Source organism: Coregonus lavaretus (assembly GCF_964263955.1).
Source record: "Coregonus lavaretus genome assembly, chromosome: 2".
Taxonomy (NCBI): Eukaryota; Metazoa; Chordata; class Actinopteri; order Salmoniformes; family Salmonidae; genus Coregonus; species Coregonus lavaretus.
The window spans coordinates 53,091,435-53,117,499 of NC_139989.1; the positions used below are offsets into that span (position 1 = coordinate 53,091,435).

At 45.3% G+C, this 26,065-nt stretch overlaps 3 protein-coding genes across 5 annotated transcripts; 1 reads left to right on the forward strand and 2 right to left on the reverse strand.

Annotated features, from left to right (window-relative positions):
- Window positions 1-370: 370 nt before the first annotated feature.
- LOC311105522 (mitochondrial import inner membrane translocase subunit Tim29-like) lies at window positions 371-3,429 on the reverse strand. Its single transcript, XM_084147698.1, has 3 exons — window positions 3,343-3,429; window positions 2,866-3,046; window positions 371-2,358 (listed from the first exon to the last, which is right to left on the reverse strand). The coding sequence occupies exons 2-3, from the start codon at window positions 2,969-2,971 to the stop codon at window positions 1,550-1,552; spliced, it is 915 nt and encodes a 304-aa protein (XP_084003824.1). The 5' UTR covers window positions 2,972-3,046; window positions 3,343-3,429; the 3' UTR covers window positions 371-1,549.
- LOC311105532 (protein YIPF1-like) lies at window positions 3,397-8,286 on the forward strand. 2 transcript variants are annotated; one of them, XR_014610272.1, is made up of 10 exons: window positions 3,397-3,654; window positions 4,011-4,076; window positions 4,339-4,487; window positions 4,619-4,699; window positions 4,877-4,964; window positions 5,138-5,254; window positions 5,451-5,617; window positions 5,880-6,062; window positions 6,419-7,666; window positions 8,039-8,286. XR_014610272.1 is itself a non-coding variant. In XM_084147709.1 (9 exons), exons 2-9 carry the CDS (start codon window positions 4,046-4,048, stop codon window positions 6,509-6,511), a joined length of 909 nt encoding a protein of 302 aa, XP_084003835.1. In that variant the 5' UTR covers window positions 3,397-3,654; window positions 4,011-4,045; the 3' UTR covers window positions 6,512-8,286. The 2 variants fall into 2 exon arrangements, 1 of the variants encoding a protein (XP_084003835.1); XM_084147709.1 differs by having other exon boundaries at window positions 6,419-8,286.
- Window positions 8,287-8,374: 88 nt separating this feature from the next.
- On the reverse strand, window positions 8,375-25,857 carry LOC311105507 (histone-arginine methyltransferase CARM1-like). 2 transcript variants are annotated; one of them, XM_084147679.1, is made up of 16 exons: window positions 25,687-25,857; window positions 23,112-23,234; window positions 22,648-22,754; window positions 22,394-22,498; window positions 22,115-22,225; window positions 19,716-19,893; window positions 19,415-19,505; window positions 19,133-19,214; window positions 16,500-16,585; window positions 15,766-15,855; window positions 14,870-15,007; window positions 12,322-12,411; window positions 12,092-12,204; window positions 11,596-11,673; window positions 11,381-11,449; window positions 8,375-11,025 (listed from the first exon to the last, which is right to left on the reverse strand). In XM_084147679.1, exons 1-16 carry the CDS (start codon window positions 25,826-25,828, stop codon window positions 10,874-10,876), a joined length of 1,755 nt encoding a protein of 584 aa, XP_084003805.1. In that variant the 5' UTR covers window positions 25,829-25,857; the 3' UTR covers window positions 8,375-10,873. The 2 variants fall into 2 exon arrangements, with proteins under 2 accessions (XP_084003805.1, XP_084003804.1); XM_084147678.1 differs by having other exon boundaries at window positions 23,112-23,237.
- Window positions 25,858-26,065: the final 208 nt, after the last annotated feature.

Below are 26,065 nucleotides of genomic sequence, written 5' to 3' on the forward strand. Positions count from 1 at the left end.
TCCTAGTGTGAATGGCCCCTGATCAGGATGAATGATCCTGTCCTAAAGATCAGATAGCGATCAGCAACTGGAGCCAAAGCAGCTTCAGTGTCAAGACAACAGCAGGATCAAAACAGACATGAACAGAGGCGGAAGAGAGATGCCGTGAGAGAGAAGGGTATGAGAGCGATTCATCTGGAGAGGATTTTTCCACAAAATTAGTTAAGCTCCACAATGATAAGGGAGGTCGGTCAAAGGCAATGCGATTAACAGAATAATTAGTTAGGAAGAAAGAATGGGAATCCTATCTGCCTGATGGGCAGCACAGCAATACACAGCTTCTATAATCCCAGGAAGAGGAGGCGGCAAAAACACTGACTTAACTCATGGAGACAAACACTCACAGTTTATGGAAGAAGTCACACAATGAGAATTATCGATCCACGCTACGGTCACAATAGTCTGAGGAGGAAAGTATTGAAAAACAGTCTGGACTGGAAGAATAAAAAATGGCTACCAGTTCAACTTAAATTGAATATCTTGGTATATTCTTCCCTGGATAGTGCCTCTGCTTCCTGCCTAAGATTAAATCATGGGGAGGCATTCAGAGTAAATTATCATCACAAAACTCACAAGTTCATTGCAATAGTACTTTAATTTGACAATACTTCATAAATGATAAATCCAGACCATTTAGAGGAGGCATATTGTTAAAGACATGCTCTGGAACTTTGGCGACTTCTAAGTGTTTTTTGAAACCTCCCGCTTTGGGCTGGATGTGTCAATGTGTAGTTCATACATGCATAATCTATGAGCAGAATTACTGTTTCACCTCAATTAGCCACGAAATCCCTTTTTCTGGAAGCTGTGCAGTGCCATTTTCCCTACATTTTCCCCCATGTGGGCCAGCGTCCTAACAATTTGAGTTCTAGCTAATGAGCTTCAGCCCCTCGCCATTTGAGTGACAGCTAGCAAGATGCACACACAGCAGAGCGAGAGAGAGAGCGCAATGACATGGTGCACATATCTGCACATATGTGACGTAGTACACAATTTTCGGGGACCACTTTTGTCTCGTGAGCACTACTTTCAGAACTACTGGCTAAAAATAATATAAAAAGTACCGGAGAATCCTCTTAAGTTAGTTGAAGTTTGTAGTGTCTGTTTAGAGAATCTCTTTAACAGGTTGCTGACCATGGCATAAAATATCTCTGTACAGAGCACTATATATCAAATAAGTATCATTAGTAAACTGTTAACAGTAATATATTTAATAAAGGAGACCCTTTATCATCATGTCATGTGTGGCTATAGTCCACAGTGTTAATAGGCTTGGGCGCTATATAACACGTTACACAGTGCAGCAGTTACTCATATACACACTTTACACCTCTCGCATACCATCTTGTCAAAATCTAATAAATATATCCATTCAGAGATTCTTGTTCAGCCATCTCATTATGTCTGCCAATCATGACCTTGACCTGATACTGTGTCCGCCAATCATTGTCCTGCTAGTGTGAGTCCATTGGTCCATGACACATTAGGCCTTTGCTTGAGCTTGTGTCTGCTACTCCTGTGTCGCCGTCTCAGTCTTTGTCAGTGTCAGCTCCTGTGGTTCTGGGTCAGGTAGCTCCTGTGGTTGAGCTACAATGCCTGTCTTTATTTTGATTGTTTCAACAAGATCTCCACTGCCCATCTTTACTTTTTCTACAAGATCTAAACTGCCCATCTTTATCTGTTCTACAATGCCTCCCTCCTCCTCTGTGGCTGCGGATGCCTTTTCCTTCTCCTCGTCCTCCTCCGTCTTCAGGGGCATCCATGACTCTTTGTGCAGCCTCTCGTTCTTCTCCACCCCCTGGACACCAGGGGGCACTGTGGCGGCCATCGCGGGCGGCAGGTGCTTGAACTCTTCGTCGTTCACATCATAGTCCTTCATCTTATGGTCCAGGATCCACCAGCGGCCCGCAAAGCCCACATCCAGTACCCGCGTGTGGAGCTCCCTCCAGGGGACAGAGAGTTTGGAGCACTGGGCCTCGTAGAGGCTGGCGTCCGGGTTGTAGTCGGCAAAGTAGGTGAGTGAGACCATGCCCAGGCTGAGGTGACGTAACCTGCCCTCGTTACGAAGCTTCGCCAGCTTCTGCACGTGCCCATCCGACGTCCCACTGCGTATCCACGGTGTCAGGAGGCCGAGCTGATTGGCCATATCCAGGACGGTGGTCTCGAAGGAGGCGTCGTCTGGGTTGGTGTAGATGCAGGCGCCGGCTCCACCAAGGAGGCCCAGATAGAGGGAAGCTTTGATTGGCCTCTCCCACGCACCCACCACAATCTCACGACACGCCTCCTTGTAGTCTCTGGACATGCCGCTGAACCACACACCTGATGGAGAGGGGAGAGAATTGTGAGAGACAGACAGCATTCACATGAGATAAGATAGGTGGTTTACTAAAACAAAGGCAGAACAGACAACATTCTTAGACATGGTAATGAGGCATGCACACAGTTATGTTTTGTGTGCCAACACTCAATTGTATTGGTATTGCATCTTCCATCTCCAAGCTGACAGGGGTTGTCTCAGAGAGAGGTCACAGCAATAACCTCAGTCACGTGCCTTCCTCCACCCTGTGATTGCAAGCAGGGGCAACTGTGGAGGATCAAAAGCTAGCAATGCCTTTACATAGAAGTGTATGAAGTACATTTTCAAATCTAACTACTGTAAAAGCCACAACGTGATACAGTATGTTTGAAGCTAATGTCACACAATCTGCTAACATCATGAATGACTTTGGCAAGACAGTTAGCTAAGCAAGAAGATCATGAGTTAGTTCAGGTTCGTAAAGGCGTGGTGGGCTAACATGGCAACCAAGAGATAGATAGATTTCTTACCCAATTTGCTATTTTTCAACCTCTCCCATCGGGTGCCCTTAATGGGTGCTGCTGCTGCTGCTACAGAGGTGGTGCACCATCTCCTGAGCACCCACGAGGCAGCCATGTTCGTCAGACAGAAGCGGATCGTTCCGGAAGTTCAAATTCGGACTGGCTCGGACCGGAAAAACACAGCGGTCCTCTTGATGCAGTTATTTCCAATGTGAAAAGACGCAATTTGAATTTATTCAGCCAAAATGGCACGTCAGTGAAAAGTTGTATTATTATAATTTTTCCGTAAGGAAACAAATATCCAATATCGAGTTCCGCTTAAATTAATGTCATTAAATGCCTGTAATATCATTATAAACTGATAAATATGTAAGTACAAATGTTGTTGTTTTTTACATTCGGATAACACACATATTACAAAGAAAACACTCTGAAAATAAATATTTCCCATCACATTTGGCGCACCACATTATCTTACGGCTATACCTGGTCACGTGAACATGATGATCCGTCTTGAGCCAACGCAGGATCCGTTGTGTACATACGGTGACGTGGAACAGGGGAGTGATAATTGGAATTTAGCGCACAATAGTTGAAATTAACAGCATTAGCTAGCTAACTTCTTCAGACATCCAACGCAGTATGTGCTGTTGTTGTTAGGTGAGTTGATATTGAGATATAAAGACGCGAGAAAACAGTGATAGGTCGACAGCTGTCAGGCTAGCGAGGTGGTCGTGTCAGCACTGCAAGCTGACTGGCTCGCATTGCGGATACAACAGAAGCCCCTGCGACAAACAGGTATGTCTCCGATCACGACCACGAGGGCCGACGTATGACAATAGATCTGAAGCTAGTTAGCAAGTTAGAGTCACAGTAAACTATAGGCATAAACATGACATACACAGACTGCTAGCCTGCCAAACAGATCAACACAATCTGTCATTTGTAATTAAAAAGTTGCACATGCATATTCGATGTCGCATGCCTACACATGATGCTGTTACTTACATGCTTTTGAAGGCAGCCAACAAAGAGAGAACATCTTGTCCAGATGTAGCGAAACCTAGCTGCCTCAGCTCTCTGGGAGAGGAACACAGACTGTGGCCATACGTCAGACTCAAAAGATAAGAGTACACTTTCTCGTCTCCTTCCAGGTCTTGCGTGAGGTGGTCATCTTTCCAGAGTTACCATGGCGAGTCCAGATGATCTGAAGTTCCAAGGTGAGGCTCATGGAGTGGCTCCCATCCTCCTCTCTCTGTTTATCCTCTCCTAGAGCTGTCTCTGTTTCATGTTCATCATCCCCTTCCTTTCTGTCTCCCGTTCCTCTCCTCCGTAGCTGTTATTTATCTTTCTGTCTTGTTTATCCTCTCTTTCACCACCTCTTCCCCTCTCTTTCTCTCTACATCTCTCACTGCCACTGTCCCACTCCTCCTCTCTCTGTCCCTCCCTCCAACTAACCTCCTCTGTCTTCTCCTCCTCTAGAATTTGAGGAGGCCACTGACCTGCTGTTAGCAGACCCTGGGGCCTCCACCCTCAGTATGTCTGGCTCCAGCAGTACGGCCCCGGCCAGCGCCACAGGGGACATCAAACTGGACATGTCCGATGATGAGGGACAGGAGGAGAGTTCAGAGGTCAGGATGATGAACGAGGCCAATCATATCGCGGCATTGATAATCTGCAATTTTGCCTTTGTAATGACGTCTACACAAACAGCCCAAAACCAAGCAATATGGTGATAACTGATTGTCATTACTGTTTACAGCTCCTAGGAGGGGAGAAAAGAACTAGCGGCTTCTGGACCTTTGAGTACTACCAGTCATTCTTCGATGTGGATACAATGCAGGTACAATATGCTTGAAATAACACAGTATAATCTGCACTCATGAGACTGGCCTGTATGTTGCTGTTTAGCATCTCCCATATAGAAACCTACAATGTAGTGGTGATTCTATTGGTGGAGAATGGAGATAGTTGCTGTACAGATTCCATTGGTTGACTGACTTCCTGTCATGTCATGCAGGTGCTGGACAGGGTCAAGGGGTCAGTGATGCCTTTACCAGGACGGAACTTCATCAAACATACCCTCCGGTCGGGTCCGGATTTATACGGTAATGGGAAACAATTGTTCCTAGATAGTTAGAATGCACATTAGAATGTTACGATCATAACTTTTATTGTCATCAAACTGGAAGACAGTTTGGCAAACTCTGCATATCTTAGATTGTGATGCGAACCACCTCTACCCAGACTAACCTTACCTCCTGGTCCCCTGTATGTCCAGGTCCCTTCTGGATCTGCGTGACACTGGTGTTCTCTGTGGCCATCAGTGGAAACCTGTCCACCTTCCTCAACTACCTGGGGGACCCTCAGTACCACTACAGACCCCAGTTCCACAGAGGTATGGTACCTGGGGGTTACAACTTGGCTCCTTCTCAGTGGTTTCATGTGAGATTTGCTATATATATAAAAAAAAAGAGGGGATTGTTGACTGTTATCTTTATGTTTCAGAACAGAGGCCTTTTTCAAGACCATGTTATATTAGATGCAATAGCAGTGTTGATGTTGATTTTGCTTGCTTTTTCTCGCTCCCTCAGTGACGATAGCTGCAGTAGTGATCTTCCTGTATGCCTGGCTGGTGCCCCTGGGCGTATGGGGTTTCCTGACCTGGAGGCAGAGGGAGGAGAGGCAGCAGAGTTGTTACTCCTTCCTGGAGACAGTGTGTGTCTACGGCTACTCCCTCTTCATCTACATTCCCACCTCGGTGAGTCAGCAGACACACTACTGAATGTCTGGGTCATATTCAGCTAGCAAAACATATTAATCCCCAAGCAAAATGTTTCGCAATGGAAAATGAGGTTCAGATGGTACCGACCTCCCCGGTTTCATTGTTTTCTTCTGTTTTTGTGCCTAGTGAATACGACCCTGTTCTTCATAGTATATTTCTATCTGATTGGGACCCAATACCAACCAATTAATACAGAACATTTTATTCTCAAGTAACAAACCAATCACCTCCCTCTCAGGTGTTGTGGATCTTACCATTCGAGTGGCTCAGATGGCTCCTCATCCTGGTCGCCATGGTGATCTCCGGGTCGTTCCTGGTGCTCACCTTCTGGCCTGTCGTCCGCGACGACACCAAGGTGACTGCTTTCACCACCGTGGCAACAATCGTCGTTCTCCATGCGCTGCTAGCAATTGGCTGCAAGGTAAGAGCCCACGATAAGAGTGCTATGGGTAAAAGTTACCTAGCACCATCATCCTAGGCCCTGTTGAACTATTTTTAAAGTAGCATTGCAGCAGTCATGGTCCGACATGAATGTAGAAAGTAGAGCCCTCATTTCACTTATCCGTGGAAGGATGGACTTTAAAGATGTTTGAACCAGGCCCTAACCATAATCTAAATGGGAATGTCTCAGCTGTATGAGCCTCAGGGGAAATGTCTCATCTCCTACACCCTACTCCATAGTCTATGGCTAGCTATAAACCTCATAGTTCTTTGTTAAATCATGTTGTTTCTAACCCTTTATACCCATCTCTTCTGTCCCTATATGCTATCTTTCAGATGTACTTTTTCCAGACAGCGACTCGCACAGTGACACCGACAGTTCCTACACCCAACCACACAGCAGCAATATTGAACACCAAGACCTACTGACCAAGAGGAACCGGAGGGAGATAAAGGAATGAGTTCATCGTTGTGTCCCAACACTTAATGACCTCTTCTCATAGTCATAATGTTCGAGACCACTGGTGAATCTGAAAGGACTGGATAAAAGGTTTAGGCTAGGTGGATTGCCACCATGTTGCTTTTGTTACCCACTCTGTGAGCATTGGAAGAGTAGCTAGCTAATCGCATGATGATAGCGATATTGCCATTGACTAACTATGTTGCCGTGTGAGTAGAACAATATGAGTCGAGAGGGAAACATTGTTGGATGAAATCATCGTTTACGACACCTGTGTGGACGTTGTTTAGAGTTTTGGTTATTAAGCTCATAGTGGGTCACACATTATCCAGTCCTTTCAGATCAGAAAAGGGGATGTAGCAAAGTAGGGCCCACATACTCTGATGCTTTAACCAATAAGAAGGATACACAGAGGACCAACCAGTGGTCAGAAAGGTACCCATAAAGTTGTTGGAGGTTCTGGGTGTGTGAGCCCTACTCTAGTACATTATGCCCTTAACTGGGCCAGCAGCCCATAAAACGTGCTGTGCAATTGACTACATATGTTATCACAAAGAGAAGGGACAAGGATAGAGGCCTATAAGAGTATTTTGACAAGAGTATACAAATTATGGGTTACAATAATTGCTTACGCTTCAGAGATGATTCCGCTGTAAATTCTGTACTTGTATATTTCAATAAATCAATATTTATCATGGAGAAGTTGGGTGCACCTCACTAGTCAGAGACTAACTCTTATCTCCTCTCCTTTTATCTGCACTAAAAAATATAGGAAAGGAGGAAGCATTACGGTGGATGCATATGAGATATCTACTCTAACCAGCTCAGTTCTGTCAGTGCAGATTAAGGAATGGAGACAAGGAAAGGAATCATTTTTAGACTTGTCGAACTCCTCCAGCTGCAGTCTGATATTGAGATGCACCTATTGAAGGGAAATGCTGGATGAATGTGGCCAACCTTATCCACAAAGGTGCATGCTTTTGTTCCAGCCAAGCAAACACACCTGCTGATTCTACCAATCAGTCTACAATCAAACCTTTTGACGAGTTGGATCAACAGGTATGTTACGGCTTGGCTGGAACCAAGGCCTACTACACCCAAACCAGCCCTCTGCGGGTAAGATAGTATCGTATCTGAAGATTATGCCTTTGTTAAATGTTTTTCATGACGAAATGGAATGTTGGTTGTTCAGGCCAAAGGGGGGATGTTTTATGATGTTATTTGAAATGTGCCGCTTGGAGGGTGACGCCCGAGGGGAGACTGGTGATTGGCCAGAAGAAGGGAGTAGCCCCTCCCTTTGCATTGTTTATAAATAGGGGGTAAACGATTAGACGGCAGAACGACCATAGCAATCTGGGGAGTCGTTCTCCAGGCAACGCGTGTCTGTAATTTATGCTGTAACCTCGTGGTATGAATAAAAACTTCTGACACGATGCAGCATAACGGACTTTTTGTTGACAGCGATAATGGCCACCATTCATCATATACGACAATAGTTAACCTCTAACTGTGAAACTGAAAAGGCTTGTTCTAGAAGTCAAACCACTCCTATGACCTGGAACACGTGTAGTACTGTGCTGTCTGTAATGTATCCACACAACTTCTTTTTGTAGATAGACTTGTACATTAAGGAAAAAGGGTTTGTCAGTCTATTTATTTATTCCTTCCTGTGTTGCCTTTTATTTTCCCTTTGTTCAGAATTCAGGGTTTGCGTGAATAAACTGTCATTCCAGTCCAGTCTGAATTGCTTCGTGTTCTTGGTGTTGACTACAGCCCTAGGGCAGGGGTCTCCAACTCCAGTCCTGGAGGGCTATGTCAGTGCAGGCTTTTGTTCCAGCAAAGCACTAACACACCTGATTCAATTAATCCAGATTAGTTCAATTAGTTCAGGTGTGTTGGTAGGTACTGGGCTGGGACAAAAGCCTGCACAACTAGGGGCTGGAGATGAAGGCTGCCTTCATCTAGCTGTGAAATAAGCTGTTGAATTTCTACCATCTTGATTTCAACCTATCTACTATTTCATATGGGGAAGTAGAGAGATCTCAGGTAGGCAGCATTGGTTCCAGCCTTCGAGTTGTCAGTGCTCTGCTTACTGTAACAGGGATTCTTGTTTGTTCTGAAGCCTCAAGACTGGCTAGGCCCAGCAATGATCCCTGAGATTTATGGGACAGCTGAGCACTCCAGAGGTAGCTGCTTTGTATGTGTGCTTGGAGGACACATTTACAGTCAATGTCTGCTGACTTATATAGGCTCATAGTGTATGGCACACAGAAGGACCAAGATTTTTTGACTTACCCTCAAGGAGACGTTATTGCCGTTATGAAAACAGATTTCATTAGTTGTCCCTAACTACTGTTTATGGTTAGGAAAATCTGATCCTAGATCTGTGGCTACGTGTTAGGGGCAATGTCTTTAAAAACAATGAACAAGAGACTTCCTGATGCACTTTCCATCAATAGATGTCCCTTCTGAGGTCAGAGAAAAGTAGTGTTTGAATGCTAAGATAGCAACTATCACAACATTGGTGTTATGTATGATTCTAACTGCAATATCTCAACAAAAGTAAAATATTATAAGACTTAACCCGAGGATTTTTTTTGGGACTTCTCCACCAACATTTAATTTACTCCTTTTATACTTTTTTTTGTTTGTTGCTTTTCTGTGAAAGAAATAAAACAAATAATGACAACTGAAAAAAAGTTAACCCTACAAACTAGCAAGACATTTTCTCTTCATAAAACTTGCTAAATCAAAAAAATGTAATTAAACTCAGTCCATAAATTGTGACTGGAAGCAATGCATACATGTCCATTAAGTCTTTGTACGAAGGTTGGGCAATTGGCTTGTCCGGGAAAGGAGGGAGGAGATTGGAGGGGTGAGGTTTAGATATGTTAAGAGTCTGGAGATCATAGGTAGTGAGGGAGGGGGGAGGGAAAGAGGTGACTCCCTACTCCCCTCTATCCCAAACTCCCCACCTCAGTCTGAAAATGAAGGAAGGAAAGGAAACTGGGGAGGATGTAAACTAGGATACAGCTGCTCCAACGGCCCACACCACTGGCCTTGGTCCATACTGGCAGTCTGTGGGTCCATCCCACCCCTGCCTCCATCAATCCAATCAGCCCACTCCGGCTCACTGCAATCCTGATGGGGAGTGGGGGGCTGGGTCTGCTGCTGTGTCCTCAAAGCTCATTGGTTTTGGACGACACACCTCACAAGTCAATCAGTCCATCAGAGGTGAGGTTCTAACATCAGGGTTCCAGAGGTGGTATTCTTCAAGATCACATTCTACAGGGTTCTCCTACACACTGACATCTAGGCTACGTCTCAAATGACACCTTATTCCCTATATAGTGCACTTCATTTGGCCATGTGGCTCTAGTCAAAAGTAGAGCACTGTATAGTGAATAGGGTGTCTTGAGGGACAGCCTAGGTCTACTGGGCTAAAGACTACCACTATGGACGACCAGACAAACAACTTGGGTGGGGGGGTGGAGCGGAGCTAGCGGTCTGGAATGGGGCCGTCTCTTAAGGAGAGAGGCTCTACAGGCAGGTGGAGAAGTGCCTCGATATGAAAACAAAATGGCGGTCGGTGAGGGGTGTTCATAGTGTTCTACTGTATAGGAAAGCCCCGTCCTTTCAGTGTAGATCTGTAGTGGGGGACATCCAATCCAGCGATGAGGGGAGGGGGGATGGCGACTGGCTGTAGTGGATGGGGTTGGGTGTGTGTTTGGTGGAAGAGGGGGAAGGGTGGGGCATCACACCGGCACTATGGGAGGCCAAATGTCCAAAAGGGAGGAGAGGAGTGAGGGAACCCGGATAAAAGAGATGATACCTGCTGTACAGTCGTACAATGAGTTCTTCTTTGCAACAAATGTCTCTGTGTTCAATATGTGTGTGTAGGTGTACATGTATGCGTCTGTAAAGCATAAAAAGGTCCAGTCAAACAAAGTTCACATCAGTTCAGCTCTCCATTCAAAAAAACGGCCAATTTCTTGTGCTGATCAGTCTGTCAGTTGAACGTAGAGGTGCTGCCACCCTCTGGCTGGACTGGGGATATCATAGCAGCTGCTGCACGATGATGAGGGAGGGAGGGAGTAGGGGAACAGCTCTCAAAACGGAGAGAGTGTCTGTAGCGGCAGGGAGGGACGGATATGAGCGAATAACACCAGTGATAGATGGAGAGATGGACAGTAAAGGAGAAAGAAGAAGGAAGGTGCTGAAGGGACAACATGACAGCACTGGTTTTGGTATTCTGGTTCTGGCTATGGTCGGTCAGGGGGAGGGGCTAGTAGAGGTCATGCAGGGGGTCGGAGGTGAGGGGTGACGAGGTCTTAACTCCCATAATGCATGGTGTTGCTAGGGATGGCCATGGGAGAGGCCATGGAGATGGCGGGTCCCCCCATGGTGAACTGGTTGGTGACGGGATAATGCTGCTGCTGGTTAGAGCTGCTGCTGCTAGGACCTGACTGGCCAGTAGAAGCTCCTGGAGAGATGAGGGAGAAAGAGTGATGGGGAGAAAAGGGGCGGGAGAGAGAGGGAAAGAGTGTTATCACCTTCCCTTGATTGGTTGTGGGCCAACTATGTCACATACTTCAGAATCCATCCCCTCTATTTACACAAATGATAGGCGTTTAGGAAGCTGTTGACTTGATGTAGTATAGTGCAGGGTTTCCCAAACTCTGTCCTGTCCTGCCCCCCCTAGCACCACACAGCTGATTCAAATAATCAACTCATCATCAACCTTTGATTATTTGAATCAGCTGTGTAGTGCTAGGGTAAAAACCAAAACGTGCACTCGGGGGGGAGGGAACTCTGGTATAGTGTATAAAGAGACGTACCCTGGACGATTCCTGTGCTCATGATGGAGCCCATCCTTGAGTGGGTGTGATTCACTATCCCTGTGTTCACTGAGGGAGGGCAGGAATAGAGGTAACAGTGAGACTGTGTATTAACAAACACACACAAATGTGCAAACACACACACACACACAGTCAGTCACACTGTCTGTGATGTCTCAGTCTGTCGGTTTGTCAGTCAGTCCATAGTATCCTACCGAGGGGGATGAGGTTGTTGTGGGACACCGTCGAGCCGCTGCCCATGACCGTACTGAGGTCATAGGCTGTAGGCATCCCTGAGAGAGAGGAGAGAGAGATGAGAGGATGAGACGGGGAAGAGAGAACGAGAGAGATGGGGAGAAGAGAGAACGAGAGAGATGGGGAGAAGAGAGAACGAGAGAGATGGGGAGCGAAATAGAGAAAAGCACAGGAGAAGCATAAGCATCCTTTCTCTCACACACCGTTTTCCCCTCAGAGAGAGCATGCATCCCCTGTCTGTCTGCTACTCTGTTAGCCTGATCTATTCTGGGATATTACTACAGTTTAGTAAGACATTTGGTCATGATGTTATCATGGGTCAGATTGTGTTTGTTTTTTGTCTGTGTGTGCGTTTACCCGACACAACATTGTTCTGCCTCATGCAGTGTGTGTGGGTATGTCTTCTGTGTGCGTATGTGTCCCCTCTACCTGTGTCCTCTATGTGTGTGTATTTACCTGACACAGCCATGCCCTGGCTCATGCTGTAGGCCCCCCCATTGTTCCACATGGTCTCAGAGGGGGAGGTGTAGTGCGACCCAGGAGGGGGGGTGGGGGTGCTGCCTGTGTACCTACAAAAACACACACATACACAACAACATACACGCCATGAGAGGGAGCTCCCCTTCCCCCCCCCCCTCGTTATCCTGAATGGCACAGGCCAAGGGCAGCGGAACAGACCAACTCACCTGAAAAAGGGGTTCTTCAAGTCCAGGAGGTTGCTGGACTTGGAGCCTGTCTGGTCCACTTGTGCAACAATACTGATGTCATAGCTTTGTCTGTGGGGAGGGAAGAGAGCCGGGGTTGGTATGGGAGGAGAGAAGGTGTTGGTATGGAGGAGGTGAGAAGGGAGAGAAACAGAGACAGCAAGCACACATTTGTAACACACATATATACAGTGCCTTCAGAAAGTATTCAGACCCCTTGACTTTTTCCACATTTTGTTATGTTAGAGCCTTTTCTAAAATTGCTTGAATTGTTTTACCCCCTCATCAATCTACACATAATACCCCATAATGACAAAGCAAAAACAAGTTTGTAGAAATGTTTGCTAATAAAAAATAAAAATAAAAAACAAAATATCACATTTACATAAGTATTCAAACCCTTTACTCAGTACTTTGTTGAAGCACCTTTGGCAGCGATTACAGTCTTGAGTCATCTTGGGTATGACGCTACAAGCTTGGCACATCTGTATTTGGGGAGTTTCTCCCATTCTTCTCTGCAGATCCTCTCAAGCTCTGTCAGGTTGGATGGGAAGCGTTGCTGCACAGCTATTTTCAGGTCTCTCCAGACATGTTCGATCGGGTTCAAGTACGGGCTCTGGCTGGGCCACTCAAGGACATTCAGACTTGTCCCGAAGCCACTCCTGAGTTCTCTTGGCTGTGTGCTTAAGGTCGTTGTCCTGTTGGAAGGTGAACCTTCGTCCCAGTCTGAGGTCCTGAGCACTCTGGAGCAGGTTCATCAACGATCTCTCTGTACTTTGCTTCATTCATCTTTCCCTCGATCCTGACTAGTCTCCTAGTCCCTGCCGCTGAAAAACATCCCCACAGCATGATGCTGCCACCACCATGCTTCACCGTAGGGATGGTGCCAGGTTTCCTCCAGACGTGACATTTGGCATTCAGGCCAAAGATTTCAATCTTGGTTTCATCAGACCAGAGAATCTTGTTTCTCATGGTCTGAGAATCTTTGGGTGCCTTTTGGCAAACTCCAAGGGGGATGTCATGTGCCTTTTACTGAGGAGTGTCTACCGTCTAGCCAGTCTCCCATAAAGGCCTGATTGGTGGAGTGCTGCAGAGATTGTTGTCCTTCTGGAAGGTACTCCCATCTCCGCAGAGGAACTCTAGAGCTCTGTCAGAGTGACCATCGGGTTCTTGGTCACCTCCCTGACCAAGGCCCTTCTCCCCAGATTGCTCAGTTTGGCCGGGGAAGAGTCTTGGTGGTTCCAAACTTCTTCCATTTAAGAATGATGGACGCCACTGTGTTCTTGGGGACCTTCAATGCTACAGAAATGTTTTGGTACCCTTCCCCAGATCTGTGCCTCGACACAATCATGTCTCTGAGCTCTACAGACATTTCCTTCGACCCCATGGCTTGGTTTTTGCTCTGACATGCACTGTCAACTGTGGGACCTTATATAGACAGGTCTGTGCCTTTCCAAATCATGTCCAATCAATTGAATTGACCACAGTAGACTCCATTCAAGCTGTAGTAACATCTCAAGGATGATCAATGGAAACAGGATGCACCTGAGCTCCATTTCAAGTCTCATAGCAAAGCTATCTGTTTTTTATATTTTTTATAACATTGTTTTCACTTTGTCATTATGGGGTATTGTGTGTAGATTACTGAGGATTTATTTTATTTAATCCATTTTAGAATAAGGCTGTAATGTAACAAAATGTGGAAAAAGTCAAGTGGTCTGAATACTTTTCCGAAGGCACTGTACACACAGTGAGCTCCAAAAGTATTGGGACAGTGACACGTTGTTTTGGCTCTGTACCCCAGCACTTTGAATTTTAAATGATACAATGACTATGAAGTTACAGATGCACAAATATCATCACCCCCCCCACCCCACCCCCACCAAATGCTAAGCTCCTCTGTTATTGTAATGGTGAGAGGTTAGCATGAGGTTACACTAACTTTCTCACTCATCATTATTCACGATTCATTCAGGATTATATGTAATCATGGTAGCATCCACATTAATGTAGAAGTGTTTAGAAACATATTCTATTGTTATTTACAATAAAAGTGACTCAAAAATGACAATACATTATTTACCATTAATTTCAACTGGCCACAAAAGAATCGGAAACAACCAAAACAAACAGCAAATGCATCCAACAAATGTGTAGAGTCACAAGCTTGATGTGGTCATTGCGTGCTATGACGATTGGGTCCAAATACTTAAATTTTTACAACTTTAATACACACAGATGAATTTGTTTCCATACTTTTGGTTCCCTTAAAATGGGGGGACTACATACATAAAGTGCTGTCATTTCTAAATGGTTAACCCGATATGGATGAAAATACCCTCAAATTAAAGCTGACAGTCTGCACTTGAACCCCATAGTCATTGTATGAGGCAAAAAATAATAATGTCACTGTCTCAATACTAATGGAGCGCACTGTACATCACCTACACACACAAGTGTCATATTATAACACAAGCCAAAGCCTCCCATCCCTAACAGACCCCCAGTAGACCCCTCTACAGTCCCTTACCTCTTGTTGGCGATGAGCAGTGCTGTGCCGGAGAGTGTGTCTCCTGCCTTGGTGAAGAGGGGTGACTGGAGCAGACAGCGGACCTGGTACCAGTGGGTCAGGGGCTCTGTGGGAGCCGTGGAGAGCCACACTGTCACCCTGCAGAGAGAGGGAGGGGGGTTAGAGGTCAGGATACTTTAAGGTTCAATCAACGTCATCCTACTACAGTACAAGCATTGTCAGATATACAGTAGGAACAGCCATTTACAACTTATTGTGAAATGTTTCTATAGTTACAACTTATTGTGAAATGTTTCTATAGTTACAACTTATTGTGGTCCTCTGTAGCTCAGCTGGTAGAGCACGGCGCTTGTAACGCCAAGGTAGTGGGTTCGATCCCCGGGACCACCCATACACAAAAATGTATGAGCACATGACTGTAAGTCACTTTGGATAAAAGCGTCTGCTAAATGGCACATTATTATTATTATTATGAAATGTTTCTATAGCTACAGCTTATTGTGAAATGTTTCTATAGCTACAACTTATTGTGAAATGTTTCTATAGTTACAACTTATTGTGAAATGTTTCTATAGCTACAACTTATTGTGAAATGTTTCTATAGTGAATGTATTGTACTATATGGTATTGCTTTTAAGTTGCACCCGCTTTCTGTCTTGGTGTTTGTTGCAACGTCTGTGAGAAATAAAAAAACAAGTGATCAAAGAAAAAGGAAAGTGAGGGTGTAGATATAGTCAGGATCCATATAGGTCAGGAGTCCTGGATCAAGTGATCAGATTTTACAGTAATTCCTGTGACCTTCTGACCACACACACACACACACACACACACACACACACACACACACTTCAGCCCTGGCCCCCGGTGATTGGTTAAGGCAGCTTAGGCCGACTTACATTGATCCCATGAACGCTACATCGAACCAGAAGGCCAGGCCGTGCACCAGCCCTGAGTGCATCATATGGAACTTAAAGGGAATCTCTATCCTGAAAGAGAGAGCGAGAGAGAAGGGGAGAGAGAGAGGGAAAGAGAGAAAAGAGTGGGATAAGTGTTAGTCTAGTTAAAGGGGCAATCAGCAGTTGCTACATCCATTTTTGGACTTATAAATTAATGATATGTGCCCATTGAGTCTTGAAGTATTTAACTTAGAAATGCCTAATGAACTTAGTTCAACTGTCATAACCCATCAGAACCCAAAATATTTGTTTTACTCCAATGTTTGTAAACAAAGTAAATGTAAACAATATATCAAGTCAAAACATGTTTAAAACTATAATTTTGATATCATGGATGGTCAGTCCTTGCATTTGAGAGTGGTTACATTTCTCCAGCCCCATCCCTCAGCTTTTTACCTAAAGAGGGGTGGGGAATTCACTTTGTTATCGTTTCTACTGCTGATTGCCGCTTTACGGTTATTTTTACACACTAGTAGAAGGAATTATGTAGTATGTTTTGCTGATGTAGGAATTTCGAATTGGAAGCAGCACCATATTAGAGAAGTAGGACATCCCCACATTCTGTAACATGTATCTATGCATCGCAATTCTCAGCTCAATCTAAGAATAACAATTCAATAATAAATATATGAGGGAATAACAGACACAGACAGACGGCACACAGACACACACACCTGTACAAATCCTCCTCTTTGGCCTCCAGGAAGTTGACTGTGTATTTGACAGACTTGGCCATCAAGATACGGATATCAAATGTGTCCTGAGATGGGGAGGGAAAGAAAAAGGAGGAAGGAGAGAGAGAGGGAAGAGGGAGAGAGAGGGAATAGAGAGAGAGCGGGAAGAGAGAGAGAGGGAAGAGAGAGAGAGGGAAGAGGGGAGGGAGAGAGAGGGAAGAGAGAGGAAAGAGGGGAGGGAGAGAGAGAGAGAGGGAAGAGGAGAGGGAAGAGAGAGAGAGGGAAGAGGGGAGGGAGAGAGAGGGAAGAGGGGATGGAGAGATAGAGGGAAGCGAGTATCCAGGTAAGTCCCAGTGAGATAAATGTTTTACGGCAGCATTGGCTTGAGTGGGTATGGAGACAGTCTATGTCTTATTTGAATGATCTAGAACAGAGGCTGTACCCAGAACCAGGCTCTCCCAGCAGAGTAACACTGGAGCAGGCACGGAGGAGGCCTGCCCAGCTGACTACCGCTGGAAAAGGGTGTGTGTGTCGCTGTCGGTGTGTGTGTGGTGCTGTGTGTGATAAAAGGGTTGAGATTCATATGAGCAGTGATAGTACTGTTGAAACCGTACTGTTGGTTCTGTGGTGTTAAGACTAGGGGAGCTGGACTGGGCGAAAACATTGGGATCCTAAACTCAGACTGCATCTAGCTTATTTATCCCAGCCTTCATAACACACACACACAGTGTAACTGTGGTATCTCCTACCACAAACACAAACTCCCATACAGGCAATCTCCTATCCTGCATCAGCGTTTGCCCATAGACACACACACACACCTCATGTACCACCCTTGGAGGTAAACAAACACACTGGCCAGTCCGTACTTTGCCACCCAATCTTCCACAAACAGCTCTTGTCCCCACATACCCCCTGACTATTTCAGGCCTTAAACACCCCTCCCATATACAGTGAGGGAAAAAAGTATTTGATCCCCTGCTGATTTTGTACGTTTGCCCACTGACAAAGACATGATCAGTCTATAATTTTAATGGTAGGTTTATTTGAACAGTGAGAGACAGAATAACAACAAAAAAATCCAGAAAAACGCATGTCAGAAATGTTATAAATTGATTTGCATTTTAATGAGGGAAATAAGTATTTGACCCCTCTGCAAAACATGACTTAGTACTTGGTGGCAAAACCCTTGTTGGCAATCACAGAGGTCAGACGTTTCTTGTAGTTGGCCACCAGGTTTGCACACATCTCAGGAGGGATTTTGTCCCACTCCTCTTTGCAGATCTTCTCCAAGTCATTAAGGTTTCGAGGCTGACATTTGGCAACTCGAACATTCAGCTCCCTCCACAGATTTTCTATGGGATTAAGGTCTGAAGACTGGCTAGGCCACTCCAGGACCTTAATGTGCTTCTTTTTGAGCCACACCTTTGTTGCCTTGGCCGTGTCTTTTGGGTCATTGTCATGCTGGAATACCCACCCACGACCCATTTTCAATGTCCTGGCTGAGGGAAGGAGGTTCTCACCCAAGATTTGACAGTACATGGCCCCGTCCATCGTCCCTTTGATGCGGTGAAGTTGTCCTGTCCCCATAGCAGAAAAACACCCCCAAAGCATAATGTTTCCACCTCCATGTTTGACAGTGGGGATGGTGTTCTTGGGGTCATAGGCAGCATTCCTCCTCCTCCAAACACGACGAGTTGAGTTGATGCCGAAGAGCTTGATTTTGGTCTCATCTGACCACAACACTTTCACCCAGTTCTCCTCTGAATCATTCAGATGTTCATTGGCAAACTTCAGACGGCCCTGTATATGTGCTTTCTTGAGCAGGGGGACCTTGCGGGCGGTGCAGGATTTCAGTCCTTCACGGCGTAGTGTGTTACCAATTGTTTTCTTGGTGACTATGGTCCCAGCTGCCTTGAGATCATTGACAAGATCCTCCCGTGTAGTTCTGGGCTGATTCCTCACCGTTCTCATGATCATTGCAACTCCACGAGGTGAGATCTTGCATGGAGCCCCAGGCCGAGGGAGATTGACAGTTATTTTGTGTTTCTTCCATTTGCAAATAATCACACCAACTGTTGTCACCTTCTCACCAAGCTGCTTGGCGATGGTCATGTAGCCCCTTCCAGCCTTGTGTAGGTCTACAATCTTGTCCCTGACATCCTTGGAGAGCTCTTTGGTCTTGGCCATGGTGGAGAGTTTGGAATCTGATTGATTGATTGCTTCTGTGGACAGGTGTCTTTTATACAGGTAAACTGAGATTAGGAGCACTCCCTTTAAGAGTGTGCTCCTAATCTCAGCTCGTTACCTGTATAAAAGACACCTGGGAGCCAGAAATCTTTCTGATTGAGAGGGGGTCAAACACTTATTTCCCTCATTAAAATGAAAATCAATTTATAACATTTTGTTATTCTGTCTCTCACTGTTCAAATAAACCTACCATTAAAATTATAGACTGATCATTTCTTTGTCAGTGGGCAAACGTACAAAATCAGCAGGGGATCAAATACTTTTTTCCCTCACTGTACATTTCCTAGTTAACCGTCCCCCTGCACCCCACATGGTGGGAGGTGCAGGCAATGTCAGAAAATAGGTGTTCAAGAGTCTGACATACAATTGAGAAATCTACGTACCACAATGGGCTGGCGAAAGTACTCGTCCACCGCTGCGCCTCGCAAGGCTGAGAGGTCCACACCATGGAAGGAAGGCTGGTACCTGAGTGAGTGAGAAATATAATCATTATCAACTCAATCCCATCAACTACAGCAGCCCAATGAAAAGTTACTGATATCTCCTTCCATTCACTGCTTCAACTCCCAGAGCTGCTTCTTCTCTTACCATTTCCCCCTCCGTCCCTCCAACCCCATCCTTCCTCCCACTCTCCCCTTTTCTCTCCTCCCTCCCCTCCTACTCACCAGAAGTTGGCCTTGGTGAACTGCTCCATGTAGAGCTGTTCGTCTGTGAAGGGGGCCAGGTGCACGTCACCGATGGTGGGGAACATTTTACCTGCGACACACAGGAAGTCAGTTAATGATGGTACAATCACTAGTGGCTAGTCATGATGAATATGTCTCTCAGTTTCAAATGTAGACTTTAATATTATTTACTGCTAGGGATTCAAAATAATCTTCAGACCTCTTGACATTTTCTCGCTTTCTCCTTCCCTCCCACGCTACCCCTTTCTATGCTCTCCCTCCAACCTTCCCTCTGTCTCACCGCTAGGCTTGAGGAACTTCTTGGCGTGGAGGTAGCTCTCCAGCATCCTCTCGTTGAAGAGCATGTAACCCATGGGCTCTGAGATGATGATGTCCACCTGCTCCGGTAGCGTAACCTCCTCTACTTTACCAGGGATCACCACCACACGGTCCCCCAGACGGTTAGTGTTCACCAGGACCTAGAGGAGGGGAGACCAGAGGGTTAGAGTTCACCAGGACCAAGAGGAGGGGAGACCAGAGCGTTAGAGTTCACAAGGACCAAGAGGAGGGGACACCAGAGGGTTAGAGTTCACCAGGACCTAGTGGAGGGGAAACCAGAGTGTTAGAGATCACCAGGACCTAGAGGAGGGGAGACCAGGGGGTTAGAGTTCACCAGGACCTAGAGGAGGGGAGACCAGGGGGTTAGAGTTCACCAGGACCTAGAGGAGGGGACACCAGACGGTTAGAGTTCACAAGGACCAAGAGGAGGGGACACCAGGGGGTTAGAGTTCACCAGGACCTAGTGAAGGGGACACCAGAGGGTTAGAGTGTGTGTGTGGGAGGAAAATTGTGTGTGTGTGTGTGTGTGTATTAGAGTGAGACTGAGACATTTGCCAGACTTATGGCTACCTAGCATGTCAAGAAGAGGATAGGGTTAGAGCAGGGGTGGGCAAACCTTTAATCTCGAGGGCTTTCAAAATTCAACGGAGGACTGCACAGATTTTTTTGGGACTGACTTGTATGTCAAAATCAATTTGCGGCCCAGAAAAAGTGCAGTTATTTGAAAATATATACACTACCAGTCAAAAGTTTGGACACACCTACTCATTCAAGGGTTTTTCTTTATTTTTACTATTTTTTACATTGTAAAATAATAGTGAAGACATCAAAAATATGAAATAACACATATGGAATCATGTAGTAACCAAAAAAGTGTTAAACAAATCAAAACATTTTACATTTGAGATTCTTCAAATAGCCACCCTTTACCTTGATGACAGCTTTGCACACTCTTGGCATTCTCTCAACCAGCTTCATGAGGTAGTCACCTGGAATGCATTTCAATTAACAGCTGTACCTTCTTAAAAGTTAATTTGTGGAATTTCTTTCCTTTTTAATGCGTTTGAGCCAATCAGTTGTGTTGTCACAAGGTAGGCGGGGTATACAGAAGACAGCCCTATTTGGTAAAAGACCAAGTCCATATTATGGCAAGAACAGCTCAAATAAGCAAAGAGAAACGACAGTCCATCATTACTTTAAGACATGAAGGTCAGTCAATACGGAACATTTCAAGAACTTTTAAAGTTTATTCAAGTGCAGTCGCAAAAACCATCAAGCGCTATGATGAAACTGGCTCTCATGAGGACCGCCACAGGAATGGAAGACCCAGAGTTACCTCTGCTGCAGAGGATAAGTTAATTTGAGTTACCCAAATAAATGTTGCAGCCCAAATAAATGCTTCACAGAGTTCAAGTAACAGACATCTCACCATTCACTGTTCAGAGGAGACTGTGTGAATCAGGCCTTCATGGTCGAATTTCTGCAAAGAAACCACTACTAAAGGACACCAATAAGAAGAAGAGACTTGCTTGGGGCAAGAAACACGAGCAATGGACATTAGACCAGTGGAAATTTTACCTCTGGTCTGATGAGTCCAAATTTGAGATTTTTGGTTCCAACCACCGTGTCTTTGTGAGACGCGATGTGGGTGAACGGATGATCTCCACATGTGTATTTCCCACCGTAAAGCATGGAGGAGGAGGTGTTATGGTGTGGGGGTGTTTTGCTGGTGACACTGTCTGTGATTAATTTAGAATTCAAGGCACACTTAACCAGCATGGCTACCACAGCATTCTGCAGCGATACGCCATCCCATCTGGTTTGGGCTTAGTGGGACTATCATTTGTTTTTCAACAGGACAATGACCCAACACACCTCCAGGCTGTGTAAGTGTTATTTTACCAAGAAGGAGAGTGATGGAGTGCTGCATCAGATGACCTGGCCTCCACAATCCCCCGACCCAACTGAGATGGTTTGGGATGAGTTGGACCGCAGAGTGAAGGAAAAGCAGCCAACAAGTGCTCAGCATATGTGGGAACTCCTTTAAGACTGTTGGAAAAGCATTCCAGGTGAAGCTGGTTGAAAGAATGCCAAGAGTGTGCAAAGCTGTCATCAAGGCAAGGGGTGGCTATTTGAAGAATCTCAAATATAAAATATATTTCCATTTGTTTAACACTTTTTTGGTTACTACATGATTCCATATGTGTTATTTCATAGTTTTGATGTCTTCACTATTATTCTACAATGTAGAAAATAGTAAAAATAAAGAAAAACCCTTGAATGAGTAGGTGTATCCAAACTTTTGACTGGTTCTGTAGGTCAATTTTAATTTCGACATGGTTTTGTGTGTGTGTGTGTTACCTCTGCGTGCTGGGCCATGGTGCTGGCCTCCACAGCGTAGACCTTTCTGGCCCCAGCCTGAGCAGCAAAGAACGACAGAATCCCTGAACCACAGCCCACATCCAACACCACCTAGAGAGAGAGGGGAATGGATTCTAATTCTTCCCTGATAAAGACATCAATGAAATCCAGCAGTGTCTACATCCCAAACCAATTAAACATCAGTTTAGTTTCAAATACTCAGCAAAGGACTCAATTCAGAGGAAGCTATATTTAAGTTCCAGGACAGTGCATCAGTACCTTATCCTTGAAGTCAATGTGGTTCTGGAGAATGGCCCTCTGATAGGTTCCTGTCCTGACGTAGTCCTGCATCATGTTCTGCTGCTGAGAGAGATAGCCATAGAACTGGAAGAGCGAAGGAGAGAGAGAACGAGAGAGAGGAAAAGAAAGTGACAGAACAGCTTATTTTTCATGAGGTGTTTTAATAGTCACTGAGCTAATCAAGGTTGGAATAAATGAATTATTGCAATGAGTGGCAGATTCTGCGTGTGTACCTGGAAGTACTGTACTGCGGATGATTCCTCTGTCCTGTCGCTGAAGACCGACTGCTCTCCACTGTGGCCGCGGCAGTTCTTCAGGAGGTTATAGAACGATGAGAACTCTTGAGAAGATAGTCATAACAGGTTATAAGCAGGACAAATCAGACATAACAGTTCTAAACGGTCTTAAGCCAGTCATAGTATGGAAAAATCAAAGACCAGTTATAACAAATTATAACAGTTCACAAACATGACAGAGGCAAGACAAGTTTGAGAAACAATAAGAATCTCTTTATGAGGACAGGAACATGTGCACCAGGACAGGGAGTCAAAGACACACAGGAGACAGAGGGTCAATGACAGAGACAGATATAGCCTACTGGCAGGCAGTCAAAGACAGATGGAAAAACCAGACAGACAGACAGACAATGACAGCATTCTCTGAGACACAGCAGTGGTTGTTGCCAGGGGTTACCTACCTGCAGGTGAGGTGAACTGTAGCAGGACGCTGTTGCAGCCCAGCGTGATGATGAACGACTGTTTCCCCACGCGACTGCACTCTGTGTCCCGGGAGACTGAACACTTGAACACGCATGTCTCCTCTGCTGTGGGAGGAGGCATACATTAGTTAGGGCACGGCAACATGCCTACAACAGGTCATTCATGGAATATGCGTGGCACAGGAGTACGTGGTAGGTCCGTAGGTCACACAACATGAAGAACAACATGCTAACACACAATTGGCCCTATCGCACACAGTGCTTTATTGACTAAATTAGCATCAAAGCATCTCAACCATAGCAGCAAGCAAAGAGCTATTTGTAACCTCCTTTAGCAGAGGGAAAGTTAGTAATTTCTTCTTTTGAAGCTATTTCACACACACTCCTGGATGATAAAGATCACAGTTTTAAAGACTGGATATGTGAAAGCAATACTTTGGCAAGGTAGGTCTAGTGCTGTGCGGGCAGTGAGATAATCTGTGGTTTAATTCAGCAGTTGTGATGGGATTAAGACTAGCGCTGTTACAAAAATTAGCCAGAGGCAGCATGTTTTATTAACAGACCAAACTAGCTACTGACACAGGATTAACCTGCAATAAATACATATGAGGGAGTGTGTGTGTTGCTTAACAAGTGTATGTTCGATGCAAGGGCTGAGAGAGAGATAGAGTGCATGCTTTAAAATATTTTGGCTACAACCATCTCCCTCCACTCGACAGGTCCTGTCTACAAGGCCTACAGCTGAACATTGTGGGCAATGACAGAATGACAGATGGGGGACAAGGACTGTCACTATAGACATGTTACAGATATGTAACAACCAGATGATAGCCATGTCAATGTTCTAACAAGGTAATGTCAGGTCATCATACAGACACTTGTCAAAGTGAAGAGCAAAATTATGATATTTTTGCTGGGCCAAGACATTGCCCCTCATGGACAAGATTTAAATACACCCATTCCAGCATGATGAGCCCACTATAATAAATGTCAATAGCCATTACTAGTGTGCTGTGTTTTATTGAGGTGCTATTGTGGCTATAATAACGCAGAAATAAAATGATTGTCTGGCAAGACACTGAGGTTATTTTTCCAATTGGAAAACGTAAAACTGGTCATATTACTTTAGACTCTCAGTCGTGCTGGTCTAAGTAGCAATTCAATCGGGAGTTCATTCCTGCCTGGTATGGAAACGTTTATCTTTCATCATGGGAATGTTGGGAGGAGGAAACTGCTGTTGGGCCTATGGACCAGACCAGGCAATCACACACATCATAAAACTTTGATAGGACACCTTGAAAAACACACAGCCACACACCCATTTCCACTTTCCCCACAGCCCAAGCTTGACTGTATCAAAACTAGGGACATCACGGCTTCTTGAAAGGGCCATCCCATCTGTGCCTCAGTGTAACAAAAGCTGCAAGCTCTGAGCGCGAGCACACAAGACAACGACAGGGGAGAGGGTAGGTGGGGGACTAGCTGGCTATTGTTCAGAGGAGAACAAAGATGAATAACTAATACGAGCCTGGTTTAGCTCATCGACACACAAGGCCTCCTTTAGCCTGTTCTTTGGAACGACTTCGATTATCGCTTATTTTTAACTCAGCTAGGTAGCTACAGTAGATGAGTGGACCATAAAGTAGCACGCGCTACTTAGCTTGCTTGCACCGCTACTATGATCTGTGCGCAAAGACGACGACGTTCTAAAACAAAACACACTTAAGATACACATCTCAAAGGGTCAAACGTTATCTTGCTTTATCATAAAAACCATCTAACTAGCTAATAAAGAGGGCAATGCCAATATGACGCAGTTGGTTTTAACTGTTAGTACTATGTGGCATGAAGGGCACATCATTGCGTAGTATGGCTGACAGTTAGCTTTTTGGAGCAGAAATGAAAGCGCACGCTAACATGTCAATTAGCATTGGCTATCTGCATCAATGTGTAGCGAGCTGGCTAGTAGGCTTAGCTGCGGGATAGGATGCTGCATCATTGAAAGGCAATCTGGCGCTAAATTGTTAGGAAGTTGATATTAGTAAACAAGGGTAGCTAGGTAACTAATATGTTTGGTCACACTTAGTTAGCTGTCCAGGAAACGTCTCGTGTGAGCTAAAACAGACTACTTCGCATGAAATAACTACTTTAAATAATATTCTTCAAGACAAATAGCTAGGTAAGACAAAACGTGGTCCACAAGCCACGAAATGAACGCAGTAAGCTTGCTAATGCTAACCACCTATAGTTAGCTAAGCTACCAACAGTGTGCGCTGTCGCGGTGCTGGAGAAGTAGCTAACTAAGTTATTTTAGCTAGCTAGCTAGTATCGATAAGCGAAAACAACAGTCCCCGTTACGTTGGATTCTATAGGTGGAACCAGTCGGTTTTGAAGTGGAACCCCCATCCGCACACATGTGCAAGACCAGGCACTCGCATCGGTTAGCTAGCTAGCTTGTTAGCATTTAGCTCTGGCTAGTTAGCCAGGGTAACGTAAGTTAGCCAGGAGCCCAGGCCGAACCGGGGTATGGAAGAGCTGTCTCAAGTCCACTCACCATTGGAGAGGTTGATCAGGGCCGCGTCCTGTGTGGCTTTCACCTCCAGTCGTAGAGGCTGCTGCTCGGAGTGACGCTGTATTTCTCCGTTTGCGTCTCCGATAGAGAGGAGCCGCACGCCGGGAAACACCGACACCGCCATCTTCGATCTGGGGGAAGAGACAGCTCACAGTGGCGCTCACATCCAGCGTTGGACGCGCACTCACGACAGGAAACGGGATACACGCAGCTTTACCGCCACTCTGTGGTCGAGAGGCAAACTGCTTAGTGCAAATACAGTAGACTTTGCACTGACTTCTGTTGTCACCGCTGTACACTGTTTCAGCATAGACCTTATAGTTAGTTGGACAAAGAGAGAAATAGGGGATCTTGAAAAATC

Coding starts and splice junctions, on each gene's coding strand:
- LOC311105522 (XM_084147698.1), bottom strand. CDS start 2,971: ATGGCTGCCTCGTGGGTGCTCAGGAGATGGTGCACCACCTCTGTAGCA. Junction 2,359..2,865: donor GTTGAAAAATAGCAAATTGG/GTAAGAAATCTA, acceptor CCTCTCCATCAG/GTGTGTGGTTCAGCGGCATG.
- LOC311105532 (XM_084147709.1), top strand. CDS start 4,046: ATGGCGAGTCCAGATGATCTGAAGTTCCAAG. Junction 4,488..4,618: donor GACAGGAGGAGAGTTCAGAG/GTCAGGATGATG, acceptor TACTGTTTACAG/CTCCTAGGAGGGGAGAAAAG. Junction 5,618..5,879: donor TCATCTACATTCCCACCTCG/GTGAGTCAGCAG, acceptor CCTCCCTCTCAG/GTGTTGTGGATCTTACCATT.
- LOC311105507 (XM_084147678.1), bottom strand. CDS start 25,828: ATGGCGGTGTCGGTGTTTCCCGGCGTGCGGCTCCTCTCTATCGGAGAC. Junction 19,894..22,114: donor CCATGGCCCAGCACGCAGAG/GTAACACACACA, acceptor CCCCTCCTCTAG/GTCCTGGTGAACACTAACCG. Junction 19,215..19,414: donor TTCACCAAGGCCAACTTCTG/GTGAGTAGGAGG, acceptor TCACTCACTCAG/GTACCAGCCTTCCTTCCATG.